The sequence below is a fragment of the Hyaena hyaena genome, unplaced genomic scaffold (genome assembly GCF_003009895.1).
Source record: "Hyaena hyaena isolate Hyena2069 unplaced genomic scaffold, ASM300989v1 scaffold_86, whole genome shotgun sequence".
Classification (NCBI taxonomy): Eukaryota; Metazoa; Chordata; class Mammalia; order Carnivora; family Hyaenidae; genus Hyaena; species Hyaena hyaena.
The window spans coordinates 3,068,511-3,082,789 of record NW_024080721.1 but is presented as its reverse complement, the minus strand read 5'-3'; the positions used below and the strand labels follow the sequence as shown (position 1 = coordinate 3,082,789).

General features: G+C 45.4%; 1 protein-coding gene and 1 long non-coding RNA gene across 7 annotated transcripts in view; one reads left to right on the top strand and one right to left on the bottom strand.

Moving 5' to 3' along the window:
- Window positions 1-4,742: 4,742 nt before the first annotated feature.
- SP110 (SP110 nuclear body protein) overlaps window positions 4,743-14,279 on the bottom strand; it is a 38,970-nt gene continuing 29,433 nt past the window's right edge. For 3 of the 6 annotated variants that reach the window (XM_039234518.1, XM_039234519.1, XM_039234520.1), the window contains exons 14-19: window positions 14,171-14,215; window positions 8,819-8,934; window positions 8,037-8,142; window positions 7,700-7,771; window positions 6,995-7,135; window positions 4,743-5,834 (exon numbers count right to left, since the gene is read on the bottom strand). In XM_039234518.1, the coding sequence (XP_039090449.1) occupies window positions 5,724-5,834; window positions 6,995-7,135; window positions 7,700-7,771; window positions 8,037-8,142; window positions 8,819-8,934; window positions 14,171-14,215 (591 nt within the window). In that variant the 3' untranslated portion in view covers window positions 4,743-5,723. The remainder of the gene's footprint in view (window positions 5,835-6,994; window positions 7,136-7,699; window positions 7,772-8,036; window positions 8,143-8,818; window positions 8,935-14,170; window positions 14,216-14,279) is intronic. The other 3 variants (XM_039234522.1, XM_039234521.1, XM_039234523.1) reach the window with 3 other exon arrangements.
- On the top strand, window positions 8,067-9,913 carry LOC120233343. The gene is made up of 3 exons (XR_005528795.1): window positions 8,067-8,124; window positions 9,032-9,300; window positions 9,409-9,913. It is a non-coding gene; the product is annotated as an uncharacterized LOC120233343 (long non-coding RNA).

Here is a 14,279-nt window from a genome sequence, read left to right as displayed (position 1 = left end):
GCCAGGGGAAGAGGGGAGGAATGGAACTGAGCTGGACCAGGAAGGGAGAAACAGCCTGGGAGCAGAGCTGGAAGGGGTCCATGGGGGGAGGCGATTGACCTGTGAGCAGGCATGTCACCCACACTGGTTTCATTAAGAGTTTTTGTTTGTTTCAGGATTTTATTTTTTATTTACTTTTAATTTTTTTAAGTTTATGTATTTATTTTGAAAGAGAGAGAAGGCAAGCAGGGGAGAGGCAGAGAAAGAGAGAGGGAGAGAGAGAATCCCAAGCAGGCTCTGAGCTATCAGCGCAGAGACTAATGTGGGGCTCAAACTCGCACACAGTGAGGATAATGACTCAAGGTGAAACCAAGAGTCGGACGCTTAGCCTTGAGCCACCCAGGCACCTTTTATATTTAAGCAACTCTACACCCAACATGGGGCTTGATCTTACAACCCTGAGATCGGGAATTGCATGCTCCACCAACTGAGCCAACCAGGCATCCCCATAGTTTTTAATGTCCAAGGACGTCAGTGCTGACACAGGGTGGGCCTGGGGGGAACTCAAGAGAAAGGTGCTGGGGGGATGATGAGAGAGAGCTGAGTGGAGCAAAATAAACCAAACCCAGCTGTTAGAGGTAGAAATAGTGTGAAAACCAGGGGAGCAGTACGGCAACAAAAGGGAGCCAAAGGGAGAGTTGGTTCCAGAGATGGAGTCTTGGTTGTCATGGCAACCATACTGATAGTGGTTGAAACTTTCAATTGAAAGAAATAAATGACTTCTTTAGTGTTGTTGGGTTTCTTTTCCTTGTTATAGAGTAAGCCAGAGCTGTGATAGGAGATAGAGAGGAATCGGGGGTGGGGGTGGGGGGGGATGTGATTCAGCTTGCCAGTGCCAGAATGGATAAGGGTCACAATGGATGCAAGATCTTTTTTTTTTTTTAAGTTTATGTATTTATTTTGAGAGAGAGAGAGAAAGAGAGAGAGAGAGAACATGCAGGGAAAGGGCAGAGAGAGAGAGAGAATCCCAAGCAAGCTCTGTGCTGTCAGCACAGAGCCCAGCTCAGGGCTGGATCCCACGAATGGCAAGATCATGACCTGAGCCAAAGTCAAGAGTCAGATATTCAACCCAACTGACTGAGCCACACAGGCATCCCTGGATGTGAGACCATTTAATACACAGCAATTGTGGCCACTTGTAAGCCACTGGGGTGGGGGGATCTTTTGCCGTGATACACCGAGAATGTGCTAGGAGAAGTCTGTACTGAAGGGACGACCATGTCTAGGACCCACCCTTTTCCCCCAGAATGGCATCAAGAGTGGCGGTCTTTAGGATCATGTTTGTCCTCTTCCCACATAATAAATGGAATTCTGCTGGAGGCCGAGCCGGCTCCAGCAGGTCCAGGGGTCCCTGAAGGATGGACGGTGTCGGCGAGAGAGAGAGTGAGAGAGCCCCGTGATTCTTTCTGATCACCAGGCAGGAATCTCTGTCCTGTCGGTTTTGGTGTCTTTATTTATAGGTTCAATGATAACATGACATCAGAAAAAGGAATTTTTACAATGGATAGCTCTTTGTGATAAGATGCTTTGGAAAGTGTACAGAAGCAGGTTTTACAGAAATATTCTTGCAGAACTATTCCAATTATAGTGAGGTTAAGAAAATCTTATAACTAGAGAATTAGGGTATTCTTAGTAAAAGACGGGATACATATTTGTTCTAAGTTAATCACGCTAAGGTTAGGTCATAGGTTAAGTGTATAGATGGGCTAAGAGTCATTCTGTCTGGCTCTCAGATGAATGTTTCTGAGTTGGTTAATAAGTTGTTTGTGGACACCTATTTGATGCTGAATGTGTGAACACCATGGAGGCCCTAAATGTGTCAGCCTTTTGTTTGTGGGTAATGCTTTAGCTACTCTTATCTGTCCTCATCCCAGCCACCTGTAAGGGAGGGTGTTTGCAGAAAGTAGGCCTTGGGGAAGGGACTGGGGTACATCACCAATTAGGAGAAGGTGTAAGTATTAGCTTAAGTTCTGCCCTTATCTGTACCTTAACTCTAAATTAAGCTCTTTGTCTCGGGGTCAGGCTCAGTTGTAATTCTTGTGTTCTTAACCCCCTAAGTCTTGGATCTGCAAGGCCCTCAGGAAGAGCCTTTTGACAATCATCCATAGAGCTTTCATCTAAAATCTCTCTTGTAAAGGCAGGAATATGCTTTTCCTCATGAGGTATCTGTGTTCAGAATATTGGTCTGATATGGAATATTGTGAGGCCTGGTCAATACCAGCACAACATGAGCCAGTAGTAGCAGGAGATACCAGTTTTCATTTCTCATGGCGGTAGCTGTGCAAACACTGCCATTTCTTTGCTTTGACTGTCATCCATAGAGGCCGGTGCAGCTCCTGGCAGAATTCTATTTCATTACATGTTTTTCTTAAATCAGGGCTCAAAACTGCCTCCACCCTTTCCTACATCATAGGTGAAGTCAGTCCATATCGCAGTTCATACTACTGTGGAAACACTGGGGAATCTCTGTACATTGTTTATTAGTCGATGACACTAGGTACCAAAATGGGAATTCCAACACACTCCCCACAGAGTGCCTCGTGAAGAAGGACAGTGGGCTTTGAAGGTGTTCCTCACGCTTTGTATCAGTCGCCTCTGGCTGCCACAACACAGACCCACAGACTGCGAAGCTTGGACAATAGCCATTTATTTTTCACAGGCCTGGAGTTTTGAGGTCCCACATGGAGGTGCCACTTGACTCCATTCCTGGTGAGATTTCACTCCTGGCTTGGGGGGGGGGGTGGCTCCTTCTTACTCCCTCCACACATGCCCTTCCTCTGTGAGTACAGAGTGATTTCTGGGGTCTCTTCCTCTTTTTATAAGGATACTAATCTTATTCAGACCTCACGCTTGTGACCTCATCCACCTGTTAATAGCCTCTTCCAGGTCCTGTGTCCACGTACATCACATTGGGGGTTAGGGCTTCCAATAAGACTTTGGTGGGAGAACATAATTTAGTCCATAACGCTTCTCTATGGCACTAAGTAAGAGTGAAACAAATAAAAACCACACAGATCAGGACAACTTAGTAGGGGCAGAAAGCTCTTTATCTTTGTCTTGAGAGAAGAAGAGCATTGTGGTAGGAAAAATTTACTTGATAAAAAATCATTAGTTCAAAAATATTGACCACAGGCTTGCAGTTGTTTTAAGTTAGCATGTTTAAGGCTTAGACTAATGACCTGAGAAGAGGAGAGCTTCCCAGAATTTATTTTTTCTCTTTTTAAAATGATAAATAGGGGGGACAGACAATGGGTAGCCAGCATATGGATAAGAGATGTTCTTGAAAGAGAGCCCAGAACAAAAGGATCAGAAAGATTTAATGCAGCTGTTAATAAAAAAAGAACCAGGGATGTATATTGTAAGGTCTCAGTGTGCTAGGCAAGATCAATGATAAGGATATTACATTGAATCCTATCCTGTCAGAAATACATAACTATAGAGAGGAAGAGGAAACCCCATATATGTCCACGCACTGACAAAGAAACAGAATTCTGGCTGAATGCAGGCTTCACCATTGTAGGATGAAATGCCCTGATACAGAGGACCAAAGTCTAAATCGATTTTGAAAGTGAGAAGTTGTGATAAAATACATATTGTAGCCCAATAGTGAATTTAGGAAAATAATAGAAGACATTCAAAGCTGTGCAGATTCAGAAAACATGCCACTTAAAAAAAATTTTTTTTAAAGGTTTATTTATTTTTGAGAGAGAGGGACACACAGAGTGTGAGTGGGGAGGGGCGGGGAGAGAGAGGGAGACACAGAATCCAAAGCAGGCTCCAGGCTCTGAGCTGTCAGTACAGAGCCCAATGTGGGGCTGGAACTCATGAGCTGTGAGATCATGACCTGAGCTGAAGTCAGACACTCAAATCAACTGAGCCACCCAGGTGCCCTTTCTTTTAATATTACTTAAAGATATACTTCACTGATGGGAAGAAGGAGCCGAAAAAGAAGCAAGGAGAAGTTATGGCAAGAAAAGACCAGTGACATTAATTCACACCATTAATATGCTCTCATGAAGATAAGTGATCATATTACACACAGTTTTAACTTTTGCTTTTCAATTCTGGTATATGTTTGACATAACAAATGATTTATACAGTGTAAAAATAACAAAATGACTTATATAATTGAATAAAATTAAAATAATTAATATACAGTAAACATAAACATTTACTAATGATCTTAAAGCTAAATTATAAAACAGTGAATAGACTGGAATTAGGGGGCTGAGAGGTACAGAAAGTGATAAACACCTTGGCTTATATGTGTGGCTCATTAAAGATATTTTATTTTATTATTTTATTTTATTGATTTTTAATCTATTTTTCAGAGAGAGAGAGCGAGCAGAGGAAGGGCAGAGAGAAAGGGACACACAGAATCTGAAGCAGGCTCCAGGCCCTGAGCCATCAGCACAGAGCCCAATGGAGGGCTTAAACTCACAAACTGTGAGATTATGATCTGAGCCGAAGTCAGATGCCCAACTGACTGAGCCACCCAGGTGGTCCTATTTTTTATTTTTTAAAGATTATTTATTTATTTATTTTGAGAGAGAGGGGTAGGGGAGAAGAGAGAAAGAAAGAGAATCCCAAGGAGGGTTCTGTAGTGTAAGAGCAGAGTGAGACGTGGGGCTTGATCCCATTACCCTGGGATTATGACCTGAGTAGAAATCAAGCGTTGGACACTCAACTGACTGAGCCACCCAGCCACCCCTTGGCTCCGACATTTCAAAAAAATAAGTTAAAAATACATTTGCAAAACTTGCAGATAAGTATTGGGAGAATTAAAAACTGTTACAAATGCCTTCCAGAAAAGAGGGTGGAAACAAAGAAAATGACGAAAATCATGGGAAAGTATTCTGAAGAGAAGGAATAAAATGATATGGTAGAAATAAGGCTAACTACAAAAAACACATGGATGAATGACTTCATAGGCAACTATAAAAGTGGACCTGATTCAAAGGCAAGAGAATACCTGAGTAGTCGAATGACCATGAAAAAGCAGAGATCATGGTCAATATTACTTCTCCAAAGAACAGCAGGATATATAATTTTATGAGCTGGTTCTTTGAAAACAGTATAAATATTCCAGAGCACATAAAAAGGTAGAGGGTGTTAGGCATTATCGTACCCAGCTGGGATAGCCCTACGTTATTGTACCCAGCTGGGATAGCCTTACGTGATAGGACACAGAAGTGTGAGGACCAACCTCTTTCATAAGTACAGGAGTGAAAATTCTGAAAAATATTCTCTGCAATGGTATATGAAATACATATATAAAAGCAAAAATAAATTGTACCCAAATTTAGAATCCAACTGAGTTTCTTTTTCATAGTGGTGTAGGGGTAGAAATTCTGAAGCCATTGTTATAGTATTGTTGTAGTTTTAGTTGAGCAAGTGAGTATATATACTGTGGGAGAAGAGAGATGTAAATACTGAGAAGGAAGAGACCCTGGATGGGGATGAGAGGTATATTTTACACACATACATGCACGCACGTGTGTACACACACACACACACACTTTTAGGTGTAGTAAGAAAAGACCGGTGTGATGATGGTACAAGGCTCTGATTTTGAGTCAAGAGGGCAGCCAATAACATTCTAGACTCACTGGCTGGCTAAAGATGGGCAAGGTCGCATCATCTGGATCCTGAAGTTGGGGTTCCCTAGTCTTTCTAGAACAGGGTCAAAGAGTCTGGAAGCTGTTCTCTTTGGCTTTGCAAAAACTAAACATGTCTTTGAGGTCCTTTTCAAATTCTGCCTCCAAGTCCAATCCTATCTGACCCAAGTCAGAAGTCTGAAAGACAAAAAAAAAAAAAAAAAAGCAAACAGATATCTAAGGACAAAGAATCAGGACCATCAAATCACTCGCATTTTTGGGAGCCCAGCCCTCCCTGTCCTGAAGGCTGTGCTTCCCCAGCAGCCAGGCAGTGTGTGTGTGTGTGTGTGTGTGTGTGTTTGTGTGTGTGCGCGCGCGCGTGCGTGTTTATGTAGGTTTGGGGGGGGAGATGCTGCTACCATAGTATTGAAATGGATGAGCTTCTGCCCTGTTCCTAGCTTGAAACTGACAAATGGTCAGGGCTGGAGAGCTGATTTTGATCACAGCAAAGCCTGAGCTTGGTGTAAAATAGAGAAAGATAAAGCATTTCTTGACAGCCCACTCTTAGAAGGAAAGATGAGCCTTCCATTCTCCAAGGCTAAGCCTGGACCAGGCATGGGGGGGCTCCCTGTGTAGACGCTTTCTCCCTCCAGCTCCACACGCAGACACCAGTTTATAATTTGTGGTTTGGGGACATGCCAACTTGTGCCGTGGCAGGAAGGGGTGGGGGGCTAAATGGGGATGGAAATCTTCCTTAGGTACCTCCCAAGAAATATCTGCACAAATGGTAATAAAATTCAGGATAAACTCAGCATAGTAAAGGTAAGAAAGTGTTGGGCTGCACAAGAGCACGAGTTGTTTCCCTACCAACAAGGATGAAGCCAACACCCTCTGAGGCAAGTCTGGGTGTTTGGGCCACTGGGAAATTTAGGAGTAAAACAATCCAAGTATGAGCATCCTGGGAGTTTAAGTTATTTCATCAAATTTAATTCATTCGTTGAGTTTTTGTATTTCTGAGGCATGGAGAACCTTGTAACCTATAACTACCTTTCCTCTCCATTTGAACGAGGAGGCAGGATGAAATGGATTGTCCTCAGTGGAACTATCCTGTCTGTCCTCGAATGGAGGATGGAGCTTTTTTTCAGGTGCTGCTTACGAGGATTTTCCCTGTCCTGCTTGCTGTTCTCTTGGACATCTCCTCTCCACCGCTGGAATTGAGAGGCTGTTTTCTTCTGTAAGCCTACTCTTTTTGACCTCTCTTCAGGACAAGATTGCTGCAACTCTTGCAAAGTTCTGCTGTCTCGGAAATTAGGGAAAATCGGAAAGGGCATGCAAAAGAAACAGGAGACGCCCCTTACCTTGTAAAACATTTTATGGTTGTGAAAGATCAGGCGCATGTCCCGAACAAACCACGTCACACTATACACTCTCTCCATCAACCTTTCCTTAATCAGGTCCAACCACATGGCTTCCTGAAAGGGCTCCCCGTAATCGCGAATCTAGGGACAAAGCCACAAAAGCGGTGATATTATTAGCACAGCCATTGTTAGAGAAAACGGATCCACCTTTAATATAACAGAAGTCTTCATTTCCAGGGTGATAATGAGATTAGCATCTGCCATGTCTATGCCAGGCACCCTTCTAGGCGCTGCCACGATATTAACACATGATCCTACAACAACCCCATGACCCAGGCAGCTGTCATTACCCCCATTTTCTACGTGACAATACCAGGGGATGGAGAAGTTCAGCCGCCTACCCAGAATTTATGGTAGAGCCTGGACCCTGACGGGGTGCTCTAAGCCCCGTGCTGTCTGTAAGAAAGACATTCCCGCCTAAGAGAAGACGGAACTGAGGTACATGGGAGGCGGAGCAAGTCACCGGGTGTCCCAGAACCAGGACCCAGTGGGTGGGGCGTGAGTCAGGGAGGCCCACTCCAGAGTCTGCAACTAAACCCGCTCTCTGCCGACAGCAGTGTCTGCAGGAGTCACACTCAGAAACTCCAGAATGAGTTTTACTTAAGAGAGATGCCCGGAGGACGAGAATCGCAAAACATGACTTACATTATGTGGGGTTTCTGTGAAAAAGGAGCTTTGTGGGTGACAGTAGGCCTTCAAGAGGAGGAACTCACATTTCTGTAAAATGTGAAGAGACCTTTAGAGTGAAACGCAGCTCAGAAGAAGTGAAGCCAGGCCTGCTCCCCGGGCAGACACAGCCAGCCGTCCACCCATGTTTGCCGAGGAGCCACGGGTGTGTGGAACTGTGTGCAGGCACCGAATCTCCATCCCCAGAAGAGAGACACCAGATGCTCCTTTGGACCCCCTTCCCCTCCCCCTCCACCTGTTGGACTTCTCACTGTCAGGAGTTAAGGAGAAGCCTTGGGGTTTGCACCCCGCTCACCAACTGCTCCTCGGGCTGCATCTGCCTCTCCAGGACCTCAGATTCCCTGTGACACTGCTGCCTTCCTGAAGACTCCATCCTGCAGAAGGTGCAACTCCACGGGCTCCTGGGAGGTCGGGCGGGAGTGAGCGAGGGCAAGGCCCCTGGAAACAGCCGCTGTCCCTACGGCTGCCATTGCCCTCCTTTTAGACATGGCCGATGGACAGAGCTGGGAGATGAAGGGGACCCCTCCCAGAGTCTCCGGGTCATGTGGGGCTGAGCCCATGACCCTCCTCCCATCGAGGGTGGCAACAGGGGGCTCTGTGCATGGAGGGCGGGCTCTAGGTGAGTGGTGGGTCCTCCTTGCCCTATCTGAGCTGCTGGGAGCCCTGCCTGTGGCACCTGAGTGTCAAAACTGGACCTTAACTAGTGGGGAAGGAGGCCTCTATCAGCCTGTTGAGCCTGTGGTAAGATGCACGAACCAGGCCACGTTTCCTGTCTTTCAGAATAATTGCAGATCACAAACAACTGGTGTTTCCCATCCTCAACCCCCGGGGACGGGAGTCGGGGTTGCAAAACCAGGAAAGGACACCTCCCAGGGGCAGTAGCAATGTGAAGTCAAGGAGGCTGAGTCACAGACTCAGAGAGCCTGAGGCTGTCGCTGATACCAGGCGGAACATAGGCTGCCGCCCCGTCTAGCTGTTCTGGGTCACACCTGAGCCACGGTGCTCACGCATCCTGCTCTTCTGCTTGGAGATGAGCGACCAGAGGGTGTGCAGAAGGCAGAGCTGGGTCTCACTAACCTCTCGGCCTCTGCAGGCGGGATGTGACAGTCCCCATGAAAGGCTCTTGGACAAGTGATGCAGCAGAGCAGTGGTCCCCCTCTACAGCACACCTCACATTCTTTGGAGCTTTCCACCTGGAAGGGGAGATAATGCAGCAGCGCCGGCATCAGTGAGATCCACTGCACGCCAGCACTGAGGGGCTTTGTAACATGCCATCCTTGTATGTTCCAGAGCGCACGTTTCCAGCTGACCACGTGCTCCCGGAGAGCACCGAGCACGAGTCTGTTCCTTCTGGTTGATCGCAGAAAAGCAGATAGAAAGTTTCCTCAGGTTGCCGCTTGAACCACACATTGACAGAGCTGGAAGGGACTGGAAGGTCGTTTAAGCCTTTTCTACACAGAGTGTGGTCTGAGGACCAGTGGCATCAGCATTAACTAGGAGGCGGTTAGGGAGCACACCTGCTGAATTGAAATCCCTTTTAACAGGACCCCAGGTGCTTTGTAAGTACATGAAATTTGAGAAAATGCAGCTTTAGGCAACTTCCTCATTTTACAAGGCTGGGAAGACAAGATGTCTTTTTTTGTTTGTTTGTTTTCTGTTTTCTGCAGTGTCAACGCAACTTAGTGCTTGAGGCACCCATGCCTGGGTTCAGAGCTGTTTCCATCCCCTGTGTGCCATCTCAGGCAAGCGTGTTGGGAAGACCCAGAACAGTCCCTGGCAGTATAGCTGACAAACAGAAACAGAAAGACAGATCACTGCTGTACAAATGGGTTGTTTCGTGGGGCTCAGGAATCGCCGTCTTTCTCATGGCCTTAGAATGTGATCCAGTAAATTCTACAAGTGATCCTTACTGCTAGATAAAGACCTACAGGCAGGGGCCCCTGATCTTCTCCTGACCCCACAAGATGGACAGTGGGGCGTCATGTACAAGGGAAGGTAGGAATCAGGAAGAGGTACATTTCTGTCTGTGCCTCTGGGCGGTGAAAAGGCGGATAATAGACCATTAGGAGCTGGAGCACAGGATTGAGAGGCTGGGGATCAGTTACTTCTAAGGAGAGAAATCCTGCCACTACCCTCAACTGTCCACAGCACAAGCACAGGGACCGGGGTGAGGGCAGGAGGGATGGAAATGTCTTGTCCATTCTCAAAACTGGCCACTCAGCCGGAACAAAACCTCCTTTTTATTTGGGGATGAAATTAATCTTTCTCAATTGGGGAGGCTCCCTGAACAAATTTGTCTACTTCGAAGGGCCTCAGGACTCCATAAAGAGGGCTCCCCACCAATCCTGAAGTTCAGGTGAAGTTTCTGGCCTTCCCATCCCAAATTCACCAGTCTGCCTTTCTTTGTCCCTGGAATTGATCCTCTATGGCCATTCTTGCCCTCTGACTAGGCCTAACCAGGCCCAGGTTGCTGACACCAGCTTCTTGTGCACAGCCCAGACCTACCTCCTCCTCCCAGTTGAGATCCAAGTTGGATCCAGAGTCCCAGCCCCTCTGAAGTGTGAGCCCTGACAGCTTTTTTCTTTTTTCCCTTTTTTGTAATGCAAATGGCTGACTGAACCCTAGATGGTTTCAGCACTCCCTCCACCCCAGTCAAAGATAGCTATCTCTTTAGTTCTGGAGTAAACACATTGCGAGCCACACAACTAGATAAAGAGCCAGGCCACCTGTCCCGGCTGAGGCTCCTTTGTTTTATACATCTTGGTTGATTTCAAGAACTGACCATCTGAGCCACTTTTATTCCCCTCTCTTCTCGTACTTTAAATTCCAGCTCTTATGTTTTAAATTCACCAGTAAAGAATGAGCCTGCCACACCCTAGGTCCCCCACCCTTGCCTGTGCTCATTCTCTCTCTCTCTCCTTCTCTCTCTCTCTCTTTGTCTCTCTCTCTCTTTGTCTCTCTCCATCTCTCCGCCATCTCACTATGGCCCCAGGTATGCTCTCTAATTTCCACATCCTATAAGTAATAAAAAGTAATAAAAAATTCTTTTCAGTTTCCTGATGGTTATTGCTGAAAGGCATGCGATTAGAGGAACCACGAGGGCCAGACTAGGCACAACACTGGTTATTGATAGGCTGTGACCAGTATAAAACACCCCGTTCCCTAGGCTCTGGAGTTGGATAGTTTCCAACACGCATGATATGACAGAGAATGAGAGAAAGGGCGTGCAACTGCACAGTCACCTTCTGACTCCGGCGTTTGTGTTCCACTGCTGACAGCTTCAAGTCCCACCCCTTCCTCTTACCCCTTTTACCACCTCTCGCCAGTCAGTAAGTCGATAAGGAAGCCATGGGCTCCCCCTCCTGGCCCCAGGGAGAAGTTCAAACCAGACAAGCTCTGTCCCAGCAAGAGAATTCTCACCTTGGCTCCAACCATACCCTAATAAAACTTGGCGCTACTCCCTCTGGCCACTCAGGCCATTTTCAGACCAGCTTGGGAGCCTGCTCGACCCTCCCAAGGAAGTCTCAGTATGTGAGTAATCAATCATTTCATTTTCTCTAGGAGCGTGTGTTGCATCATCAGTTTCGGTATCTGAACCCAGATTTTGGTGAAGGGTTGATCTCACCTCCCTGCAGGTAACTACCAGACACGGGCTCAACAGGCAGGGAGTCTTGGGGGCCAGGGGTCTGTCTTCTCTTGCTAACTGGTTCTGCCAACTGACTTACACTTTGAGTTGTATTGGGTCTACTGGGCCATGGCAGTGAGGTTGTGGTCATCCACCATGAGGCACTACTCATTCTTTCCAAGTTCAAGTCAAGAACAGGCCAAACTGGGCAGTCAAATAGTGAAACAGTAGAAATAATCACTCCTGCTTGAAACAGAGCTTGTATAATGAGTTTTGATCCTTGAAATTTATACTGGATTCCATTAACTATTTAACAGAGGGGAAAGGTCCATGGGTTCCATTTTGTAAGGCTGATTGTCAAGTGTCAAAAGATTAATTTTATTTTACTTCGTTATTCATTGGGTAAGAGTGTGCACACTCACTACAAGATATTTCAGGGCGGTGGGTATTATAACCAGGGGGCAGCAATTTTGATGGTTAATGTGAGGTGTAACTGTTTTTCCTCTATTTTATCTTCGGTCACTCCCCTACGAGTATAGAGGGTAATTTGCTTAAATTTAGTGGGATATCATTATTCAAAAGGAACTCCACCTATTAAGTTCCCTATACACAATATTATTGAAATGACTGGCACCATCCGCCTGGCCAGTGTTTTGCTGTCCCGTATTTGGCTAGTAAGTTCTGTTCTGTGCCTATTTCAACAGCATCCCAGCTGCCTTGCAGCTGTAGGGATATAACACTCCTCGCCACCTGCAGTGCCTCAACAGCTTTATCAGCACACACAACCTCTGCAGGCAAGATCTTAACTGCATCCGACTTTCCCTGGCAGCACAAGTGTGACAGTACGCTGATGACATCCTTCTGATTTGACACACTCGTTCAGAATATACAATTACTCACAGAGGAACTCACAGAAAGGGATAGGCCACTGTGCATACATAGTATGAGGCCCCATCAGCTCAGCAAATTTCTGGGCATTATTTGATCATTTGAAGGCTGTTCTATCCCTGGCACTGTCAAGAAACAATTGTTGACCGTCTCAATACTCGCAACTATTGCCCAACATCTATTTTAGACCTTTGGATTCAAGGTAACATATGCCTGATTTACAGATTTTACTTATGCCCAATTATGCTTACTTGCAAATTGGCCCACTTTGAATGAGAATCCCTTCAGTCAAAGGCTCTAGAATCTGTCCAAAATAAAGCAAAAACACTGTTCTTAGTTCCCACCATATGCCATTAGAGTAACTACTTCTGTCTGCATACTGGGCCCTTCTAGAGATGAAGGCTCTCACAAGCACTCAGCCTGTGCTCATTTTGCCTTGGTTCAGGGAAGCAGCATCGCACAGGGAAGCCACAAAACACGTTTGGAATAACAGCATCAAGTCTCCTGATGGTACACATATACAAAGAGAGACACCAACACAGAATGGGTATACTGCAGAGTAACAGTTGTGTATTAGATAACGCTGCTGAAGAAAGGGCCTGCATTAGCCCATTTGTAGTCAAAACTAAACTTAATCTCATTATCCCAATGTGGCTTCTAATAGGTGGGACTGAAAGGTCAGGTCAAGTGTGCTTCTGACTATAACGTACTGACGTGTGGCATTGTGAGTGAGAAGGAACTAGAATATTGGGGCCATTAATTAAAGTTCTGGATTAAAAGTACCTTTATTATTTTTTTTGCCTGTTTACAAAAGTAATAAATGGTCGTTATAAAATTTCTACCTGTACACAAACGTATAATATGGGGAGCAAATGTCCCCTATAATCCTATCCCAAAATAATCAATTCATTGAGGTATATTTTCAATCATAGATCTACAGAGTCACATAAACAAAATCCGGCTCCTTCCATACATACCATTTTAAGCTTCTGGAAGCTCTCTTGACTTTAAAATCCTTGGTTGGTTTTCCATTAACTGAAGGGGTCTATACCCACGCATTTTTTTAAAAATACCATTCAGTAATGTATCAGTTTATTTGGGAGTACTGATGGGCATTTGTATTCTTCCTTAATTTTTGGCTATTACAAGGAGCATCTCTGTACCTATCAAGATGTTGCAAATCAGCATGAAAAAGATGTTTTATACAATAAACAGCATTGGGAGGACCCCTTGTCTTTTAAACTTTGAATGAATCCAGCCAAGGGTCAGGCCAGCCCCCAGGGCAAGATGGGAAAGGGACCATTGCCTCTGCTGAAAGTTCATAGCTAATGGGAAGGTCATGAATGAGATTTGTGTCTCAAGGGCATATTTAAGCAAGTAAAGAAGGCTGAGGAGGAGCAGCTGGTGCAAACAATGGATAACTGCCATTTTCACCTGGAGGGACGCTCTCCAGAGACAAAGCTCAGTTCAAACACTATTATTCCATTTTGATGCCACTGATAATGAGCATGTTGAATCAATACTTGTGTTCCATCAAGGATGGTCTTCTTGCTCTTACACATTCTGTTCTTGTCTATCTCCATGTCATATTTACTTTTCAAACTAGAGAACTCTATTTCTGACACCTCTGGTTTGTAGTCATCCAAATATCCAGTTCTTCTCTATCAGACCACATGCATATCATCAGTTTATGCTCTAATCTTTAAAGAGTTATTTGTGTCTCCATCCCAAACTATGAAAATAATGATGGCACATCCGTGTACCAGTGTGCCAACGCCATTGTCGTGAAGATGCAATGACTAAAAGTAAAGGTGACACAGGACTGAGGAACTTGAGGACTCAAAGGCAAGCCTTTGAATGCAGAGAGTGTGCAACATGGCGGCTGAAAATGTGGTAGAAATTCACCTGCTATTTACCTTTCTCTTGACACTTATTCTTGGAGGACCGAGCAAAAGTCCTTTCTGAAAGAGAGAAGGGGTCAGTGAATGAGGTTATCCTGGAAGCTCTTCTTTTGTCCGCATCGAA